The sequence below is a fragment of the Panthera leo genome, chromosome A2 (genome assembly GCF_018350215.1).
Source record: "Panthera leo isolate Ple1 chromosome A2, P.leo_Ple1_pat1.1, whole genome shotgun sequence".
Taxonomy (NCBI): Eukaryota; Metazoa; Chordata; class Mammalia; order Carnivora; family Felidae; genus Panthera; species Panthera leo.
The window spans coordinates 13,874,220-13,896,826 of record NC_056680.1 but is presented as its reverse complement, the minus strand read 5'-3'; the positions used below and the strand labels follow the sequence as shown (position 1 = coordinate 13,896,826).

General features: G+C 48.1%; 1 protein-coding gene across 2 annotated transcripts in view; it reads right to left on the bottom strand.

Moving 5' to 3' along the window:
- The window catches only part of UPF1 (UPF1 RNA helicase and ATPase), a 37,348-nt gene extending 19,961 nt beyond the window's left edge, over positions 1-17,387 (bottom strand). The window contains exons 1-3 of one of the 2 annotated variants that reach the window (XM_042928963.1): positions 16,939-17,387; positions 2,562-2,704; positions 849-938 (exon numbers count right to left, since the gene is read on the bottom strand). In XM_042928963.1, the coding sequence (XP_042784897.1) occupies positions 849-938; positions 2,562-2,704; positions 16,939-17,169 (464 nt within the window). In that variant the 5' untranslated portion in view covers positions 17,170-17,387. The remainder of the gene's footprint in view (positions 1-848; positions 939-2,561; positions 2,705-16,938) is intronic. The other variant, XM_042928964.1, reaches the window with a different exon arrangement.
- Between the last annotated feature and the right edge of the window lie 5,220 nt (positions 17,388-22,607).

Genomic DNA, 22,607 nt, shown 5'->3' with positions numbered 1-22,607 from the left:
CTACAGCTGCTGAAGACACAGGAAGAGTGGGGGCTCTGCGCAAATAAACTTTCCTATGGGGTTTCGCCACTTTATGTCTCTAAAACACGAACCCCAGAAAATGCTGCTTTCTTGCCGAAGACCAGGCGCCATTTCCCACAAGACTCTGCTCTGCTTCTCTACGACAGAGGAGTGAGCTATCACACATGATGGCAGCCTCTGGAGAAGCCACTAGGACTGGACCCTCACTGGTGGTAGGGACCAAGGAGTCCCATCACTAGAACTAGACAAACAGACTGGACTCTCCCTGGAATCCAAGCACCAGCACAAAACTGGTCTCACCCCAAATACAAGAGACCCAGTCACAGCTGCTGCTGATCAACAGCAGGAAGGGAAGCCCAGAGACGACGGTCAAGTGAACTTAATTTAATCCGATGATTCAGGATCTGGCCCGTATTAGCCTCAGGACTGCTCCGATGAGCTAAGGCCAGAGGGAGCCTTCTCAGGAAGCGGCTCCCATGGATGCCCATTACTGTCTTGGGAACATCCTCCCCAGGCACCCAGTAATGAAGACAAACGGGCGTGCCAGGAGCTCATCTTGCAGAAAAATATAAATAAAAACTGGGAACGAGAATTAAGCCAACCCTACTTGCATAATAAAAAGAACCACAGAGAATAAATCAAGGGTAAATACATTAAGGCATTCACACACCACCATCTGTTTCAAGTTAAACCAGTCACAGAGGAGGGAAAAAACCAGGTTTGTTAGCGTGATTTTATATTGTGCTTTTGCTTCAACATTTCCATAATTTACACACAAATCTGAGCACAGCACTGATTAAAGACACATGCGCGGTTTGATTATCTACCTGCCAGAAGTATTTCCACGTCCATTACAGAACCACTTCTTGCTGGTATTACAGTAAACCACGCAAGCAGGATCGTGTATTCCGCAGTAACTAAAAAAGGCAAAACATCAACAGTTAAAGCTGGAAGGTCTTTCTCTGGTTTTAATTTGGCAGGATGTAAAATTCTTTCCTCTTACAACATTTTTAAATTTTTCATTAAACACATACTCAAACCCAACGATCCCACTAGCAAAATCCAATCAGTTAACTGCAGAGGCTTCTTGACCCTGCAAATGCAGGGAAAGGGTTCAGGGTGCTGGGGAGCTTCCTCAGAGAGGCCCTAGACAACAGCAAAGCCCCTTCCAGGTGAGGGGTGAGAACTGTGGAAAGTGCCAGGTGAGCCCAACAATGGAGGTCTGACACCCCAAAGCAACCCCCTGTCACTCCCTTTGGCCTGAAGTTTCCAGAACTGTGACTTAAAAGAACGGAAGTCAGCATCCCTGGCTCTGGGCACACAGAAGAGTAAGCTGTAACCACACCACGTTCACAAGGCACTCCACATCCCAGCAGAGGGCGCCATGCTCCTGGGAACGCTCAGCTCAGCCCCAGCAGCAGAGAGTCTCAGGGCGCAGACTGAGCTCAAGCTTGCAAGGAGCACCTCAGGAGAGCCCCCAGCCTCATTCTTCTGAAAATCAACACATCAAAAACAAAAACTGGCTCACCACAGAGTCCTCTGTGCGTATGAAGCCAAGACTCAGTCTCAAACTGAATGTGGGTCAGCCAAGAACCTTCCCTGCAACACCCCACACCTTGGGGACAGCTGGGAAGGTGAGGGGGTGTGCAAACTTTAACCACCTGCAGCTTTACCGGAACCACTTCACTGTCAAATGTGTAGGCAACAGGAACACTGACACATCACTAACACGTACATAAAAACATTTGTAAACAAGAGTGGAAACAAGAGCCAAAATAAAGTTAAAAACAAAAAGCCAAAATTGTTATAAAAAAAAAAAAAAGTCTGTCCACAGAGCAGGGAAAAGAGCAGCACTATCCTGTGGTGGGCACAGACTCTGGGGGGGCAATGTGCCCGAGAGGTGGGCAAGACTGAGCCGTGGCCCAGGTCTAAAGTGGCCCTGACTGGCCGGGTGCCCTGAGCAAGATCATTTCACCTCTTTTGGTCTCAATTTTCTTGCGTATGTGTAACAAAGCAAGAGTAAGTCCAAGCTTAAGGGTCAAAATGTAACAGATGGATCCTGCTCTAGATGAGAATTCCAAATTTGGTCAACAAACAGGTCTACCCACTGATTATTCAACTCCAATTTTGGGGGAATTTTGAACACATCAGAGAGGCAGATATTTTAAAGTATCCTACAATCAATCATCTCTTTGTAAGAGAAATTTTAGCTGCTGTTTGTTTACCCTCTAAACCTAAATGCTCACCAAATGTGAGGAATTCTTTTGAATGAGTGAGCGGAACAGGTACCAGGAACCAACCACCTCAAGGCCTGAGAAGGAGAGTCTTTCCCCTACCCTCTAGGTGAATTAGGGGTGTCAGAGTGTGCTGACCCCACCCTCCTGCTCCTGACTATGTGTACACAAATCTGAAGAATCTCCTTATTTCGTAATACCAAATGTCACAGTTCATTGGCTTAGATGGGCTTCTAAAGCCAGCAAACCCACTCAGAATGAAAAAGCTCTGCGGGATGAGTCTGAGACTCTGCCGTCGGCACTCACCTGCAGGCATGTACAGGGAGATCCTTCGTGTAATAGGTATCTTCTTCATCTTCTTCAAAGTTCAACTCGGCCAACAGCTGGCTGGTCTTGGCCACATTGTCATCCACAGCCCCGTTCTGCAGAATGCCCTCTGGTCCACCGACCTACGGCAGAACAGTACCATCACCACGCAAGGCTGCAGCTTCCAGGCCTTAGCCCAGGCACGTGACCTCTCCTCAAACGAGCAGCCGTGGTGACCTTCCCACAAGTGCCGGCCTGCTCTCCACCTAAGACAGTTCAGCTTCTTCTGACTGGACTTTTTACACTCTCCCTATTAAACCCATCTGGACAAAAACAGGGTGTTGGTGACCTAGGTCATCCACCCTGCCTCCTGCATATCCAGGTCCAATCCCATCTGGTCACGGAGCCATGAGCAAACTGGATGCTGAGGAAAACGCTTCGTTCCCATGACTGAGGGTCACAAGGAGCAGGATGACTTTTTACAAAGTTGTTGCAATCCCCTCTGGGGACAGTTGCACAGTGTCAGGACAGAGGGCCTGGAATGCCAGCAGAGTGATGGGTCCCACCAAAGCCTAAGCACCAGACGTAAAGGCTGTGTCCACTGGAGATGAGGGAGAGCAGTTTTCTCACTAGTCAACATACTTCCTCCACTGCCAGTTTCCCTCTCCAGAGGGCAGCCCTTCTTCCTTATGAATTAGTAGTTCAATGTTAGGATGACCTTCCAAACTCAGGCTATAATCTTACTACTTATATTACCTTTTATAAGTTACAACTGCAAAAACATACCAAAAGGCAATTTTAACAATAACCCATGAATTTCACAGGCACTTCTACTGAGCTCACATTTCCATTCAGAGGCACATGGATTCAACTCGCCAGAGATTAACGGGCATTCCTAAAGCCACCGCCAGGAACCTCAGACAGCAGTCAACAGTCCTTGTCATCTCCCCATCCTCCCAACAGGAGGAGATGACACATCTCCCACATGAGGTTGGGTCAGGCAGCAGGAGTGTCGGAACAGTGATGAGGACGGGGAGGAATGAATGACAGAAGCCCCAGGGCAGGCACCAGATTTCTCTGAGCAGTGAGACAGGATCAGACACTGGCCCCCCCTCCCTCAAAAAGCCCTTGCCACTTAGAGCCACACCATGTGGGGTCAGCTCAGGCCAGTGCAGCTCAAGCCAGCAGTGCCCCCGGGGCCTTTTCCTGTCCACTGCTCCAGCCAAGTTACCTGTAAGATTCTAAAGACAGCAGATCTCTTGGGGATGTGGAGCTGGGGGGGGGGGGGGGGGGGGGTTGGAGAGGGCAGCACACACCCAGTTACACGGGGGAATCAGGAAGTGCATTGCCCCCTAGGGGGCATTCTGGAAACTGCAGTGGCGCATTTGGGTTGTGAGTAGGGGGGTATCTACAGCTGTGTCTGTAATGGTCTCAGCCCACATTAGAACCCCATTTCACAGCTTCTGCCACTACTTTAATGCACTTTTTTCAGGCAGGCAACAACCAAGTTAAATGAAAGAAAACTATGCTTTGTTTGAAAAAAAAATTTTTTTCAAAGAAAAAATCAAAATCAACATTTGGATTTTAATGCAAAGACAGTACTGTAACAATCACAAGCACTTCTTTGTGAACCCCTGATCTTTTTTTTTTATTGTAGTAAAATACACATAATATAAAATGTACTACTGTAGCCATTTTTAAAATATTTATTTTTGAGCAAGAGAAGGAGGGGGAGGGGGAGGGGGAGGGGGAGGAGGAGGGAAAGAGAGCAAGCACAAGCAAGCAAGGGGCAGAGAGACTCCACACTGCCCAGGGCTCCACACTGTCAGCGAAGAGCCCGCCGTGGGGCTTGAACTCATGAACTGTGAGATCATGACCTGAGCTGAAATCAAGAACTGGATTGCTTAACCAACTGAGCCACCCAGACACCCCCCTCCCCCTTGTAACCATTTTTAAGTGTACAGCTCAGTGGCATTAAATACAGTCCTATTATTCTACAATTATCACCAACACCCATCTCTACAACTTTTTCATCTGAAACTGAAACTCTGTATCCATTACCAACCCTCCATTCCCCCCTGAGCCCCTGGGACCCACGTTTCTACTTTCTCTGAAAACTTGACTACCCTAGAGATCTCATATAAATGGTCTCATAGTGTTTGTCTTTTTGTGACTGGCTTATTTCACATAGCATACTGTCCTCAAGATTTATCCATGTTGTAGCATGTGTCAGAATTTCCCTTCTTAAGGCTGAATAACATTCCACTGTATGGACAGACGTTTTGTTTACCCGTTTACTCTTCAGTGGGCACTTGGGTTTTTTCCACCTTTTGGCTGCCATGAACATGGTATACAGCGATCTCATCAAGTTCCGGCTTTCAATTCTTTTGGGGATATACCCCAAAAGAAGCAGACTTGCTGGATCTTATGGTAATTCTATATCTAACTTTTCTGAGGAACTGCATAGTATTTTCCACAGAGACTATGCCATTTTACATTCCCACCAACAGTGCACAAGGGTTCCAATTTCTCCATAGCCTCGATGATACTCATTATCATTCTTCTGGTTTTTTTTTAAATAACCAACTTAACGAATATGAGGTAGTTATCTCATTGTGGCTTTGATTTGCATTTCTATGCTAGCTAATGAAACTGAGGATCTCTTCTTGTGCTTGTTGGTCATTTATATATCTTCTTTGGAGAAATGTCTATTGAAGTCCTTTGCCCATTTTTAATTAGATTGTTACATTCTTTGTTGAGGTGCTTTGAAATTCTGATCGTTGGCTATCACTTCAAAAAGTCACCTGTTTGGCAATGTTTCTCTTGACACATGCAGTGGCAATGCTACTGTGAGGCTGCCACCCAGGGCCAGCACTGCTGGCTCGCAATGTCTCCTGGTATGACTGTGTTAGGCACGCACGTGTTGGTTTTCTTTTTAAGAGATTTTTTTTTTTAACATTTATTTATTTTTGAGACAGAGAGAGGGAGGGAGCATGAACGGGGGAGGGTCAGAGAGAGGGGGACACAGAATCTGAAACAGGCTCCAGGCTCTGAGCATTAGCACAGAGCCCGACGCGGGGCTCGAACTCACGGACCGCGAGATCATGACCTGAGCCGAAGTCAGGACGCTTAACCGACTGAGCCACCCAGGCGCCCCAACACATGTTGGTTTTCTGAAAGTGTGTGGCCAGGTCACAGCACCAGGATTTCATCTTATGGCAGAGAAGGAGGTATGCATCTCATGCTGCAGAAGGCAGCAATTAGAAATTGACATCTGCAGGGGTGTCTGGGTGGCTCGACTGATAAAGCAGTTCAGGTTATGATCCCAAGGTTCCTGAGTTTGAGCCCCCACATCGGACTCTCTGTTGTAAGCATGGAGCCCTCTGCAGATCTTCTGTCCCCGTCTCTGTGCACCTCCCCTGCTCATGTTCTCTCAAAAATCAAAAAAGAAAAGAAAAAGAAAAAGAAAAAGAAAAGAAAAGAAAAGAAAAGAACGAAAGAAAGAAAGAAAGAAAGAAAGAAAGAAAGAAAGAAAGAAAGAAAGAAATTGACATCTGTGATCCCATTTAAACTCTTAAAGTCAGTAAACAGGTTCCTCAAGTATTTAAGGTAACAAGGTTTCTGAGAATATTATGGAAGGCAAACTTTTTACTTGATCTAAAACTATTCTTTCCAGGGATGCCTGGGTGGCTTAGTAAGGCGTCCAACTCTTGATTTCGGCTCAGGTCATGATCCCACAGTTCATGGGTTCAAGTCCTGTATCAGGCTCTGTGCTGACGAATGCTGGGCCTGCTTGGAATTCTCTCTCCCTCTCTCTCTGCCCCTCCCCTGCTCATGCTCTCCCTCTCAAAATAAATGAACTTTAAAAAACAAACAATTCTTTCCATAGATCTGGTATCCTGAGCTTAAATGCATATTGACACCTTTTATGACTTCACTCTGATCAGCTTTCATCTTTCTAAAGAGAAATGTGCTATCTTTCCAATCCAATCTCAGCAGAAAAACACCTTAAAACCCAGAATTAGGGAGCTTAGGTGGCTCAGTTGGTTAAGCATCTGACTCTTGATTTCAGCTCAGGTCATGATCTCATGGTTTCATGGGTTTGAGCCCCGGGTTGGGTTCTGCACACTGACCACATGGAGCCTGCTTGGGATTCTCCCTCTCTTTCTTTGCCCCTCCCCTGCTATGCTCTGCCCCTCTCAAAATAAACTTAAAAACAAACAAACAAACAAACCACCACCACCCAGGATCATCAGAAGGCTAAGAAGGTGGTCCAGGAAGGAATAAGCATGCAGCTCCCCCTCTCAAGCTCAGAATAGCATTTACATTTTTTTTTTTTTTTTTTTTAAAGAGAGAGCATATGAGCAGGGGGTGGGAAAGAGAATCTTAAGTAGGTTTGGAGACTGATCCCATGACCCTGGGACAATGACCTGAGTCGAAATCAAGAGTTGGATACTCAACTGACTGAGCCACCTAGGCACCCTGGTACTCATATTTAAAAAAAAAAAAAAAAAAAAAAAAAAAAATTGTTTATTTTTTGAAAAAGAGAGACAGAGACCAAGTGTGAGTGGGGCAGAGAGACACAGGGAGACACAGAATCTGAAGTAGGCTCCAGGCTCTTAGCTGTCAGCACAGAGCCCGAAGCGGGGCTTGAACTCACGAACCATGAGATCAACCCAAGTTGAAGTCAGATGCTTAACCGACTGAGCCATCCAGGCGCTCCCCAGTATTTATAAACAGCTGGATTAAATACCTAATAATATCCTCAATTTTACTTCTTATCCCACAATGTTTAGGACATTTACTATCTAGCCTTTTAAGAAAATGTTTACAGATTCCTTATCTAGAAGAACTCCTAAAATATCTTATTAGATTGCATAAGCTTTTACGTGTAAAGAAATGCCCTTGGTGATATCTGAAGCTTTACTGTCCTGAAACATCAAAATTGGTCCACAGAGTAATACAGAAAAGTGCATACCACCTGGGTGCCATCTTCCTACCCATTCCTGCCTCATCTGGGCCTCAGATCCCACAGTTCACCTCCCCTCACCAGGGGAAGGCCTGAACCAGCAGAGGACACCTCCTGACCAGCCACATGGGGACCCACCCTGCACACTTACCCCTTCAGGTTAATAATGGGGAAAGAAATGTAGGTCTACTCTCAGAACTCTTGGGAGACAATATGATACAGATACAAGGTCAGGTAGACTTTCCACACCTCCACTAGAGCTGGGGGCCCAGAGAAGACAGTCCAGATTCTCCAAGGCCCAGTAGCCCTCCAGCCTCCTGGTTAGGGAACGTATAATGTATACGTGGCCCACACACACACACACGCACACACTCCCAGCTCCCACTCAGCCCCACTCCTGCCCAGCTACGATCTGGCCACAACACAAACTGACTTCTATAGTGGGATTGTTAGTTTCTCCCTCTACTCTCTGGAAAGTTTTAAGATAAACATTAAGTTCAAAAATACATCTGACCTTAGAAACTATAATTAAATTAGTTAAAACAAAGCTCTAACTAGAGAGTGCCCAGCACAGAGAAGGTCCACAACCCATGCCAGGTGACAAGACGGGAGGAGTGAAGGGTCCTTGGCCAGAACAGGACTGAGGTCCTCCGAGATTATCAACCCCTCACTTCCAGTCAGGACCCCCGCAGCCTGCAAGGCTCAGAGAGGCAGCACCCCCGCACCCACAGGAACCCTGAGCCCACTCCCAGGCATCACATCACTGGAGAAACAGTTCCCTCTTCGCCTCTGCTCTGGGTAGAGGTCTGCAGATGTTTTCTGCCCAGGGACAGTTTCATACAAGCAACTACAGAATTCACTGTGTACACCAGAGTAGCAGGAAGAAAGGTTGCTTCAGTCCCACAGAGGAAAAGCATGTAAATTCAAAAATCACTCCCAAATGTGCTGGTAAGAACTTTTAGACCACAGATTTTTACTCCAAACCTCATAAGCATTGTACCACGCAGCATGAAATGGACCTTTCAGTCCCTCAGTCTCTGAGTCTGCCAGTGCTCCGGGGCCTTTGCACTCACTGTCCCTTGGTTTCTGCACAGCTGGCTCTTGGTCCTTTGGGTCTCAGTCCACAGGGCGCCTCCCAGGGAGGCCTCCCCCATTCCATCTGTGGAGCCCCAAAGCAGGGGTCCCTACTATGACCCCAGGACCTAGAAATGAGCCACACCCCAGGAAGCCCTCATAGTGTAGGCTAAATGAATACATCTTCACACTAAAAGCATAAACACTGAAATGTAAAATAATTCATCTCATCAATAAAAGTATTTTTCTATCCTGAGGTTTAAATAAAAAGAGAGTGGGCAATCACCTTTCCCTCAGGGTAAGGAGAGGCTGAGCCTCACCTCTGGAAAAAGCTAACAGAAGTTCTGGCCTCCCCCCAGCTTTCGAGAAAGTTTCAAAACGACAGGGAATAAACAACTCACATAACCATCACCTGGATCCACCAGCCACGCACACTTTACCACACGTGCTCTGTCCCTCTGCACACACACACTTTTACTTTCCTGACCCATTTCAGAGTCGCAAGCCCCAGGACAAGCATCTTCTCCATGTAATCACTATACAAGCCTCACGCTTGGGAATTATGCTGATAAAACTGATATAATACTGCTATCTAATAAGCACAAGCACAATTCCCCAACACCCTAACGTCCTTTCTAGTTTTTTTTTTTTTTTTTAATTTTTTTTTTTAACGTTTATTTATTTTTGAGACAGAGAGAAACAGAGCATGAACGGGGGAGGGTCAGAGAGAGGGAGACACAGAATCGGAAACAGGCTCCAGGCTCTGAGCCACCAGCCCAGAGCCTGACGCGGGGCTCGAACTCACGGACCGCGAGATCGTGACCTGAGCCGAAGTCGGACGCTTAACCGACTGAGCCACCCAGGCGCCCCCTTTCTAGTTTTCTACATTCAAGACCTAGTTAACACTCGTTACTTATGCTGTCTCTTTAGCCTTCTTTAATCCATCAGTTTTAACCACATGTAACTGCTGACATTCAACCATTTCTGACCTACGAAAATGCCTTCACATGGTCCCACTCAAGAGAGTGGTCCCCAGATTCTGGATAAAAAGGATCCTCACCGGCCTCCCTCTTTACAGAGAACCCTTGTTCTGGTCAGCATGCTGAGTCCAGGCCTATGGTTCATTTCAATGCTCAGAGTGTCCTTGATGTGTCCGAGGCATCCCCACCTCGACCTGGGCTGCCTCTGCATGTCCAGCCCTGGGATCATTACTCTCAAAGGAGCCCACTCCACGCCTGCAGGGAGAAGCCAGGGTGTGATGATGGGTTCAGTCCAGAAGCCAGGACACCTCACAGGACAATGACACAGACTGGACCCCAGCTCAGTGGCATGAAAAGAAGAGGGAGAGGCTGCCCTGGAGAGCAAGCCAAGATTCATAACCATCACATAAATGGTGGACCTCACTGGGGGCCAGACCAAGTCAAGACATCTTCTCACGAGTGAAGAATCTGTGGAGAAAGGGAAGCCCTGTGGATTAGATGATCCCAAAAAACGACTGTCAGTGCTGTTCATCTGACAACAGCAGTATTGCCTATGATGGAAAGATGCTTTTTTGTTTCTAGAAACGCATAGTAAATATAGGTCAAAATGATTGTGTATTGCTAACTCATATGGCTCAACCTCAGAAGGAAGGATGAAATAACACGTTGGATTTCTTTTAAAGCTCTTCTGCGATGAGAATAAAGGGCCAGAGGACAAAACTGCTGAACTGAGGAGATGGATATGCCGGGTTTGTTTTCTTTACTTGCAGAGAATCCATAACCAACGTTTTTACACAATATAGATGGACACGGTGGCCTCCATGGAGTCCGAGGAGCCATGCACTCAAAAAGAGTGACGGAAGGCAAGCACAGTTCTGACCAAATGCCTTCTACTCCAAGATGAGGAGAGCCACCTCCCCCAAGTCACTGGCATCCCCGGCAGCTGAGCTCTGCAAGGAGCAAAGCAGACACGAAAGTGCCATCCTCAGTCGTGACAAAGGGCTACCCGCAGAGCTCAGCAAGCAGCCTAGGTCTAGAAGCCATCCAGGCAACAGTCTGCAGGGATCCAAAGAAGCCCGGCTTGGCTCAGTAATCCAGCTCACAAGCTGCTACCAGACTAACACATACAAACAGGCACAACGATCCTTTCCCAGCCATGGGATCCCAGGACCCAGCATCTCCATGTTTACTAGAGGAAGCAGGATGCCGCTCTCAAGGAAAGCTCCTCTGCCAAGAAGAGTTCAAAGACCCCCTGAAAGCAGGGCCCCGAGACCTGGAAAATGAAGCCCTGAAGACTCAGCCAGACTCGCTGCCCTTCCACACCTTCCAGGCCACACTCTGTTCCGGGTCCCACCAAGCAGAACTGGGAGTCATGACCCTTCTCTGCGGGCAGGACTATCCCGGCAACACTGCAAGACCACCCTGCCAGGGCAACAACCACAAATGCCCCTCAGTTGAGAGCCAGTGCCCAGAATCTGCTCCCTCCAGCCTCCGTGCATGCTGCTCTGGTGGGGTCTCTCCCTTTCTGCAGAGCCTCTTACCCTCTCTCTCAGGGCAGTGTCTCCAAAGGGTCTGCTGACCAGCGCCAACTCCACCCATACCTCCCATCAGAGAGGAGCCCTGCCTCAGCCTTGGGGGATCACGGGCCCTGACAAAAACCACAGACAGAACTTGTGTCTGCTCTAGCCATAATTCCTTAGGAGGACTCAGGGGCAACAGGGTATCCAGTGCAGTCAACATGTCCCAGCAGGAGTGGCCACTCTGGCTGCCTGGTACTGTAGTAGTTCACACACTCACATTTATACACATGCGCCGGCATGCACAGGCACATATCTGACCACAAGGCACTCTGCCGGAGCTCCCCTTCTGGCTTTGTCCACACTCTGCCAGGTCTACCTGCCATCTAAGGGCCCTTCCTCTCAAGCGAGGTCACAATATCCCCTCAGCAGCTCCATGAGGCTCTAGGATCCAGCCCGAGCCCCTGGCACGGCGTATCAACCCTTGCCCGCACCCACTCTCCTCCACACCAAGCCAAGTGTAGCGCTCCATGCCCACCTCTCTGCCCAGCAGCATGCCTTCCTGAACTCAAGGAACACTGCTCACAAAAGCTTTCCCTCTGCAGGGCAGACCACTCCCTCTTCTGGGCCCTCATGATCCCAAAGGTCAACCGCAGTCTGAGCAGCACCTGTCATTTCTAACACAACAGCTACAGATGGCAAAGGATTCACTTTGACCCCCAATCCTCAGAGAGCACAGCAAGGCAAGAAGCAGGACTACAGAGAGGGGCAGGAGACAAGGACCAGGCTGAAGAGACTGGCCTGACAGCATGTACAGTGGGGTCAAAAGTAAACATGAACAGATATATGGGGGCTCCCAGGCTCACCCTGAAAGCAGCGTGGCCAGGCCTCCGTTCCTGACTCTGCACCCACGTGGAGGGCCCAGCATACAGGGTGGTGAATCTCCCCCAACAGGTGACTGGGAGTGGCTGAGCACGGGGTCACTCCATTTCCCTACATTAGAGATGCTGATGAGAAACTACAAAGATTAACAGGAGCAAAAAGGGGAGGGGCAGGAAGGAGAAGGAGCAGGAAGGGGAAGAAAAAGAGGCATGAAGAAGAATCAAAGACCACGAATTGTGTGATGGTCGAACAACTCTGCAAATTTACTAGAAAAACACTGAATTGCACATTTACATACAAGACTCTATGGTATGTGATCATACCTTAATAAAGCTATTAGAAAAACGTCTCCTTTTTTTGGTTGTGGGAGCAGGATTGAGAAAGAACTTTGTTTTTCAGTTAACACTGGTATTGTTCAAGTGTTAACTTTGCCCCCAATCGTATTCAATCTGGGTTAAGAAATTAGGGTGAACAGAGTAAGAAGTCATTTTGCTTATTCACCAATGACACGTAAGCCCTTCCTCTCCCCTAATCGCCCATGGAGTCCTAACCATCTAGAAACAAACTTGGGAAATCCAATAAGGGGAAAGTGCTGAACGAACACTTGCCAGAGCTCCTGCAAGGTTACCAGTGTCTTATCTCCAATTTTCTCAAGGTGTGCTTATATCACCGCTGAACTGAGTGTTCACAAAACCAGATGGAAAAAGTCCCACTCAAATTTTAAACTCACCACTTTTGGGAACCCCTAGACTGTACTGAATTCATTCCTCCTCTTCATAAACTACAGGCCAATAAGCAGAAGATGATCTGTTTACCTGGATGGTCAAGAATATGTTAGGACAGCTTTCCATGATCAATTCTGAAGACTAGGTAGCAACTCTTTACTCAAGTATCTACCACTTGAAGAGGAAAAGAAGCTCAAGTGTATGTACTCAAGACTACAACTGATGAAGAGCCTTTGTTTACCCATTTACCTGTTGATGGTCACTGGAGTTTTTTCCAGTCTGGGGCTCTCAAGAACGAATCAGCTATAAATGCTCAGAGCAGCCCCATGTGTGGACAACCACCTTTGCTTCTCTGCTGGACCACAGAGAAATGGGTGAACCATCCCATCAGCAAGGTATGAAAGTTACAAGTGGCTTTCCAGCCTTTTAAAAAATTTGAGCCACTCTTATGAGCAGGTAGTGGTATCTCCCTGTGGCCTTTTCAGTTTCATTGAGGTGTAACTGACATACAATCAACAGTGCATGCTTAAAGTGTATAGTTTTATAAGTTGTCATACATCAGTGTATGTAAACACCCAATCAAGATAACCAACACATCCATCACCAAGTCTCCTTATGCCCTTTGTCACCCTCTCTCTTTTCCTTCCTCCTTCTCCCAACCACTAATCTGTTTTCTACTACTATTAGCACTTTCTAGGGCTTCATACAAACAGAATCACAGGGTATATATTCTTTTTTTTTTTTTTGGTCAGAGTGCTTCTTTTACCCATAATTATTCTGAGATGCATCCATATCATTGTGTGTATCAATTCCTTTTTCTGCCTGGGTAGTGTTCCCAACTCTTACATCTTTACCATAATTCCCATATTTGGAGAAAACATGACAGTAGCAACCATCAAAAGGATATATTCCAACTAGACAGGGCAGAAGGTTTATAACACCAACTATTATGCAAAGCACTTCTGAAATTACCTTTCCCTGCCCTCTGATGGGCAGGGGAAGGGCCCACGAAGAGTCAGATAGGCAAAAGAAAATGGTCCCTTGTATCTTAAGGACACTTGGCAGGATTATGTCAGCACTTTTCATTCCATGATCTGGAAGGCTTTGATAAATATCAGTTTCATTTCATAAGCAAAACAAATGTTTTTTGAACCAACTTGTAGCTCAGCAGGAGTCACCCCTGTGCCATTCTACCCTGGCAGGGACACACATTCTGCCTTTAAACAAACTTTCAGGTAGGGGCGGCGCCTGGGTGGCTCAGTCGGTTAAGCGTCCGACTTCGGCTCAGGTCAGGATCTCGCGGTTTGTGAGTTGGAGCCCCGTGTCGGGCTCTGTGCTGACAGCTCAGAGCCTGGAGCCTGCTTCCGATTCTGTGTCTCTCCATCTCTCGGTCCCACCCCTGCTCATGCTCTGTGTCTCTCTGTCTCTCAATAATAAACGTTAAAAAAAAAATTTAAACAAACTTTCAGGTAAAACCAACTAAGCAAAACTGGTATCAAAAGTGGCTGCACGCTGGGAAGGAGCCTGGCAGCTCCTGCAAAGGTTATGCAGAGTTACCACACAACCCAGCAATTTCACCTACAGCCACACAGAAACCTGCACATGTTCACAGCAGCATTATTTATAATAGCTACAAGGATAAACAACCCAAATGTCCACCAACAGATGAGTGGATAAACAAAATGTGGTCTGTCTGTACTGTGGAATACTGTTCAGTCAAAAAAGAAATGGTAGTAGATACATGTTACAGCATGGATGAACCTTGAAAACATACTTGGTGAAAGAAACGAGACACAAAAGACCACATATTGTCATTTATATCAAATGTCCACAGTAGGTAAACCTGAGACAGAAAGATCAGTGGCTGCCTGGGGTTGGAGAAAGGAGGATTGACAAGCTAAGAGGTATGGGGTTTCTTTTTAGGGTGATGAAAATATGCCAAAATTGACGATGGTGAGGGCTGCACAACTCTGAACGTACTAAAAGCTACTGAACTGTACACTTTAAATGGGCAAACTGTATGCTACATGGATTCTATCTCAAGAAAGCTGTGAAACAGAAGTAGCTGCACAGCACTTGATAAGTTACAGCTACTCATTCAATAAGATAAAATCAAAAGGCATTCAGAATGGGTTTGAGTCTTTCTGGAAGCCCCACTGTACAGTTAGTTACCCAGCCAACTCTTGAGGACAAATAAGGAAAATCCCAAATGTTGTAGGCAGCCAATGCCACCAACTGGCATAGGGAAGAATCAACTTTTTTTCCACTTTTCAATTCTATTCAGACTTTTCCTGCCCCCAAATTCAGAGCCTTCTCTTACGACACAAAGGATGTAACTCCCATTCCCCAAACACAAACTTGGGCTACACGTGAGTGGGTCATCTGAGTTAATTAAAAGTAAAGAAGGATAAACCCTTTTGATGTCATCAGAACTCAGGTGAGCTCAACTGCAACATTTACCTCTGGTGGAGAGTTTTAAAGCTCCTATTTTATACAACTCAGTGCTCAGGTGCAGAAAAATAGATTATTTCAACTGAAAGAGAAGGGCATGCCCTGTAACTCACTGATCACAAACAGAATACAAGGAACAAAACTAGAACTCAGAGCTGTTTTACACTGGCCAGAAAAACACTGGCCAATATAAAGAAAAGAATATGCAATAAAAGTCTTAAAAAGAATTTGCAATAAAACGATTACCTTTACCAACCCTGAGCTGCCACTAACCATGGCACATCGCTCAACTGAGTGATCTTTATCCTCAGCCTCCGGACGCACTGGACACAAGTTACAAACAGCGTTATCTGGTCCATCCAAACTTGAGTCCAGATTTCATGTATGTTTCCGGTCCATCCAAACATAAGTGCAGATTTCAGGTATGTTGAAAAGTGTAACAAAAATAAAACTCCTATACCCCCATTTCACAGCTGTGAAAACAGAGAGGTCTACAGGTGTCATCATGAGTGTCCAACGGCTCATTCGTTTCTCCAGGCAAACTCTCTCCTATCTTCCTCCACCATATGTAAACCAAGCTGAAAAAAATACATACTTGCACACCTGTTCTCCCTGATGCTCCACCCATCAGGCATCTATTTTTAAGGAAATCTGGGGTTAGAATGAGTCAAATGTTTTCTGCTTCTATTAGGGGCTAAAAGAAAATCCAAGTGGGTGGTCTACCCACGAGAGTGACTCAATCAACTAGAATGCTAGCCCTCCTCCCCCAAGGACAGAGTCTGAGCTCACTCTGGCTGAGGATGGGGTGGCTCCCCCAGCCCTGACAGTGGATCCTCATGCCAAGGAACACCTGTGACAAGGGATCCCACCCCAAAACCCCAGCCAGTCCCCTCTGCCACTCCAGGGCTGGGACCTAGGTTCAGGAAGTGCGTCCCTAATACTTCTCATAACCCAAACCCAAACTTAAAATACCTAAGTAGCTTTCCCTAAACATTCACATCATTAAAAACAAAATTTTCCAACGTGGCAGTACCACTTATGTAAAACCCACTATCACTGCCCCCATTGGAGGAACAAACTCAAACCTAACTTTTCCAAGACAGAGCTGGGGAGTTACATAACAAGTCGGTTTCAGCAACAGGCAATGCAAGAAGGAAAAACAAAACGCAACCTCTTGAATAATCTTCATAACCAGCGAGTGTGGGGTTCTCAGCTGGAGGCTGAAATTCCGTTTCTACTCCGGGAGCTTCGACCCTGCCCTCTCCAGCGTCCCTGGGCCCGGGAAATTTGAACCCGCGGTTTAGTGGGCATGACCGGGGGCGGGCGAGGGGGAATGCCCAGACGGCTGGGACCACAGGTGGGGGGTGGGGCAGGGAGGACGGATCACCACGGAGCTGGCTTGAACAGGGCACGGACTCAGCTGGAGGAAAACTTGGGGACAGGTCACCCCCGACGGCAGGTCACCTCGGACACGCCCAGAAGGCGACTTCGGGCAGGTGACCTAAGACGCGGCCTGAAGTAGATCCTGACCAGATCACCCGACCCCACCGGAGCGGGACTCGAAACAGGTCTGCCCCGGCCCCGCTAGAGACCGGGAGCCGAGGCAGGTTACTCCGGACCCGGCCGGATCGGGGAACCCGGGGAAGGTCAGCCTGGGCCGGGCCTGAGTGAGGGACCTGGAACAGGTTACTTCGGACGCCGCCGGAGTGCGGGACTCGGGGCAGGTTCCCGGGCGCCGAGGCCCGGCCCGGGCTTCCGGCGCCGCCATGTGCCGCTCACCTGCGCGTCCAGCTGTCCGGCCGCAGCGCCCGCGCCAGCGCCGACCGGGCCTCCCGCACCACCTCCTCCGGGGCCGCCGGGGCCACCTGGGGGCGTCTGCGTCTGGCTGGGGAGGGTGAAGTCGGTGAACTCGAACTCCGAGCCCTGCGTGTCGGCGCCAAGCAGCTCGGCTTCCTCAGTGTCCAGGAAGGTGAGCGTCTGCGAACTGGGCCCGTACGCCTCCACACTCATGGTGCCGCCGAGTAGGGCCCTCAGGCCGGCCCCGCGCCGCACTCGAGCCCGCCGCCGCACTGAGGCCTAGGCCGCAGGCCTCGGGCCGCCGCCGCCGCCGCGCCCACGCCCCTGAACCGGACTGAAACGCCCGCCGCTGCGCGAGCCGGGCCAAGAGCCACGCGTGCCGAGCCGCCGCCACTGCCGCCGAGCCCCTCAGCGACGCTGCTCCCCTCCGAGCCGCCCGCCACTCGCAGCCCCCGGCAGGAACCGCCGTCGCCGCCGCCGTCGTGCGCGTGCGCGAGCCCGACGCCGGCGCAGGTGCGCGTGCGCGAGCCCGACGCCGGCGCAAGCGCGCGCGCTCCTCGGGGACGCCTCCAACCGCGCCCGGACACCCGCAGCTGAGCGGGCCGGCGGAACAGGCAGGGCGCACGCGCGGGGGGCAGGGCTTCTAACCGCCGTCGCGGCGGCCTCACGAGGACGTGGTCCCGCCCCAACCGCTGTTCAGTAGCGCTGGGTGGTGGGCGGTGTGACCGCGGTGGTTCCGTCTGTAGGGGCGGCGAGACTGCCTCGGGTTAATTGAGCACTATCCGGTTGCTTTCCAAAGGTGGTCTCGGAACACCCAGTTGCGGTATACCTCAAACTCTGGGAGAAGCTTCCTGGGCCTCAGTTTCCCCATCTGTGAAATGGGGAGGGGGGGGAGTACCTGGCACAAAACAGGTGGTCAGCATTCATTGGTTGAATGAAAGAATAGGGACAGCCCTTATCATGGAGGCTGGCCCAGGGCAAAGGTGGTTGCTGCTGCTTTTTAGGACAGTAATCATCATAACAATAATGTTAATATATTAGCTATACTAACGTTATAATGCTATATTGCAATTATTAATTACATTAGTTATAATTACATAATTGTAATCGCTATTCAGAGGTAGTATATGGCAAAGTTGATCGGGAGCACTTGCTCTGGGGTGAAATCCAGACCGAGACACCTTCTGGCTGTGTGACTTTGTACAAGTGACTTCAACTCTCTGAGCCTAGAGTTTCCTCCCTGGGGAGAGGTTAAATACTATCCATTATGATAGGATGAAGAGGAGCCCCGGGCTGGCTCAGTCGGTGGAGCCTCCGAATCTTGATCTCTGGGTTGTAAGTTTAAGTCCCACGTTGGATGTAGAGATTGCTTAAAAATCGAAACGTTAAAACATATAATAAAGCAGATAGGATGAAAACTACATTAAGGAAAATTCCACAGGGACAGGGATTGGCTTTGTTCACATCACACAGTCTTCCCCAAGGGGATAATAATAACCCACACATGGGTGCTAAGTAAAAGTTTGTCCCAGGCTCAGCTACTGGTTTATGAACTTAACTCCAAGCTTCAGCTTCCTTTTCTATATAGTATCTCAGAGAACCTCCCCACCTCCAATTCCCTATTTGTCCCGAGATTCTGGGGCTCTCTAAATGCTTGAAGTCAGTTCATAGGGCTCCTGGTTTGCACAGCTACACTAAAAGTTCCTGATCCTGAATGGTTCTTCATTTTCCAATACTCCTGTCACTACATAAGAGGTTCCTTTTTCTTTCTTTACATCTTTTCTGGCCTCCTACCATGCACTAAAATGTGGGAATACAGAAATTGAATAATTAGGTCCCCTCTCCAGGAAGACACAGTTGAAGAGGAAATCCCAACAAGCCAATGGATGGTTTCAATAAAACATAAAGCCCTCTTTGGAAAATATCCAATTGAATTGGTAGAAGCATTTAAGACCAATCCGGTAACACCCATCAGAGTTTTAAACACATCCCCTCCCCCTCGTCCTTTGACCTAGCAATTCCACTTCTAAGGATTTCCTCTTATTTTCTACATACAGTCACATCTGCAAAATGACATTTGGATGGTACACTAAAACATTATTTAACACAAAAGAAGTTGGTAATGGAGGAATTGGTGGAGGGAGAGACACAGACACATAAAGAGCCAATAGCCACATGGCAGAAATAAGTACTTATCGGTAATTATTTAAATGTAAATGGATTAAACTTTTCACTAAAAGGGCAGAGATTATCAGATGGATTTTGTAAAAATGATCCAGGGTGCCTAAGTGACTCAATTGGTTAAGTGTCTGACTTTGGCTCAGGTCATGATCTCGCGGTTCATGAGTTCGAGCCCCACATCAGGTTCTCTGCTGTTGGCACAGAGCCTGCTTCAGATTCTCTGTCTCCATTTCTCTCTATCCCTCACTGTGCATGCAAGCTTGTGCGCACGTGCTCTCTCCCTCTCTCTCAAAAATAAACATTAAAAAAACATATTAAAAAAAATGATCCAACTATATGCTGTCTACAAGAGACTCACTTTAGGGGTACCTGGGTGGTTCAGTCGGTTAAGCCTCTGACATCAGCTCAGGTCATGATCTCACGGTTCATGAGTTCGAGCCCAGTGTTGGGCTCTGTGCTGACAGCTGTCAGCCCTGGAGCCTGGAGCCTGCTTCGAATTCTGTGTCTCTCTCTCTCTCTCTCTGCCCCTTCCCTGCTCACGCTCTCTCTTTCTCTCAAAAATAAACATTAAGGGGCGCCTGGGTGGTGCAGTCGGTTAAGCGTCTGACTTCAGCCAGGTCACGATCTCGCGGTCGGTGAGTTCGAGCCCCGCGTCAGGCTCTGGGCTGATGGCTCAGAGCCTGGAGCCTGTTTCCGATTCTGTGTCTCCCTCTCTCTCTGCCCCTCCCCCGTTCATGCTCTGTCTCTCTCTGTCCCAAAAATAAATAAAAAACGTTGAAAAAAAATAAAAAAAATAAATAAACATTAAAAGAAATGTTTAAAAAAAGAGAAACTCACTTTAGATTCAAAGACACAAATAGGTTGAAAGTAGAGGGATGGAGAAAGAAATCGAGCTGGATTGGCTATACTAATATCAGGTAAAATAAATGTTAAGATTAAAATTGTTACTCAAGACAAAGAGCACCATATAATGATAAAAGTTTCCATCTATTAGGAAGATATAATAACTATAAACATACATGGACCTAACAACAAAGTCCCAAAACGCATAAACAAAATGTGATAAAGTTGAAAGGAGAAATAAACAATTTAACAGTCTCTGTGGCTTACTTTAGAGAAAAGAAGCCAAAGGCTTACCAGAGGTTAGAATGTTAGAGTGGATTGCAATTTAAGACAATCCTCAGAGGGTCCAGAGGACACACCTTCCGCTGGGACTTTGAGAAGTGAATTTGCAGGGAGGTGGGGGAGGGGCCCAGCGTCCTCGAACTCTCTGATCACTCATTTCTGCAGACCAGAACTTACAGTGGTGACTGCTGCCACTGAATTGAGAAACCTAAATGAAATGAGAGTAACCAGACTCTAGTGGTAGGGGCCAAGTGGTGGCACTCAACCACAAAGGCAAGGCAGGTATGGTTACCATAATGGATAGCAGAGTCGAAGCAGCCATGAGAAAAGTCTGACCCACAGACTATTCTGTGGCTTTAGCTAGCTGATCATTCTACTCCCAGAAGTGAAATAAACGTGAAGCTTACTAAGTCCTTATTTGCTCTACACAAGCAGAAGAGTCCTAGATCAAGTGAACAAAAGTCCATCTTGAATCATAAAAAACAGAGTCGGGGCGCCTGGGTGGCTCAGTCGGTTAAGCGTCCGACTTCGGCTCAGGTCACGATCTCGCGGTCCGTGAGTTCGAGCCCTGCGTGGGGCTCTGGGCTGATGGCTCAGAGCCTGGAGCCTGCTTCCGATTCTGTGTCTCCCTCTCTCTCTGCCCCTCCCCCGCTCATGCTGTGTCTCTCTCTGTCTCAAAAATAAATAAACGTTAAAAAAAAAAAATTAAAAAAAAAAAAACAAAACAGAGTCGCAGCCCCTCAATCAACTTCCAGACTTGAGCCAGTTCACAAACCCAAGTCCTTTGAATGAAGGGGAGGCTGGGTCACCTTGAGGAAGGACTCCAGCACACTAGTGAAAATTTATACTGTTCATCTTTCTCTCAGCCTTCCACCACAGGACCTCTGGCCCTTACCAGGGTGACTGCATTGGGGAAAAGGCAATAATCAGACCTTTCGGGGATTACTGGACGTTGGCTCTGAACTGACATTAGTTCCAGGAGACCCGAAATGTCACTGTTGTCCACCAGTCAGAGTGGCCCTCCATAGGCCCTTATGGAGGTGAGATATGGGTTCAGTGGTCCCCAAAACCATCCTGTGGCTCTTCACCTGGTTCTGGAATGCACAACTGGAATGCACACTTAGCAGCTGGCGGAATCTTCATATCCGTTCCCTGATCTGTGGAGTAAGGGCTCTTATGGGGGGAATAGCAGAGGGAAAGCCGCTGGAACTGCTTCCACCTGAGAAAATGGTAAACCAAAGCAATACTGCATTCTTGCAATTCCGGAGATTAGTGCTGCCACCAAGGACTTGAAAGAGGCAGGGGTGGTGATTCTCACTACATTCCCGTTCCCCTCTCCTCCATGGCTTGTGCAGACGACAGATGGAGCTTGGAGAATGACGGTAGATTATTGCAAGCTTAACCAGGTGGTCACTCTAATTGTAGCTGTTCTACCAAAGTGGTTTCATCGCTTAAGCAAATGAACACCTTCCCCTGGTACCTGGTATGCAGCTATTGGGCTGGTAAATGCCTTTTTCTCCAGCCCTGTCCATAGGGCCCCCCAGAAGTAGTTTGCTTTCAGCTGGCGAAGCCAGCCGTACACCTTCACTTTCCTATCTCAGGGGCGTAGCAACTCTCCAGCCTTATGTCATAAGTTAGGTATCAGGAATCTCGATCGTCTTTCCCTTCCACGAGATACCACACCAGGCCATTACACTGATAGCGGTATGTAGATTGAGCCTTGTGAGTAAGAAGGAGAAAACGCTCTACACTTATTGGTAAGACAGTTGCATGTCAGAAGATGGGAAATAAATCTGACAAAATTTCAGGGACCCTCTATCTCTGTAAAACTTCTAGGGGTGCAGCAGTATGGGGAACGTCGAGACTCCCCCTTCTAAGGTGAACGATGAGGTGTTGCATCTGGCCCCTACCACAAGCCAAAAAGAAGCACCATGTCTGGTGGGCCTCCGTGATTTTGGAGGCAACAGATGCCTCCTTTGGGTGGCCCACTCCGGCCTGGGTGACTCAAAAAACTGAGTTTTAAGTGAGGCCCAGAACAAGAGAGAAACCGAAATGACGGCCCCAAAAGTTGCCCTGCCACTTGGGCCATGAGATCCAGCCATCTCGATCATGTTGGAAGAGGCAGTGGCCGATAGAATTTGCTGTAAACAAATCGCAGTGCAGGCCCTTAGGATTTGGGGGAGAGGCCTGCCGTCCTCTGCAGGCCTCTGTAGGCCTGCTACCGGGCCTTAGTAGAGACTGAATGCTTCACCATGGAGCCACCAAGGTACCATATGACCTGAGCAGCCCAGCATGAACTATATATTGTCTGACACATCAACGTAAAGGTGGATGTACACGGCAGC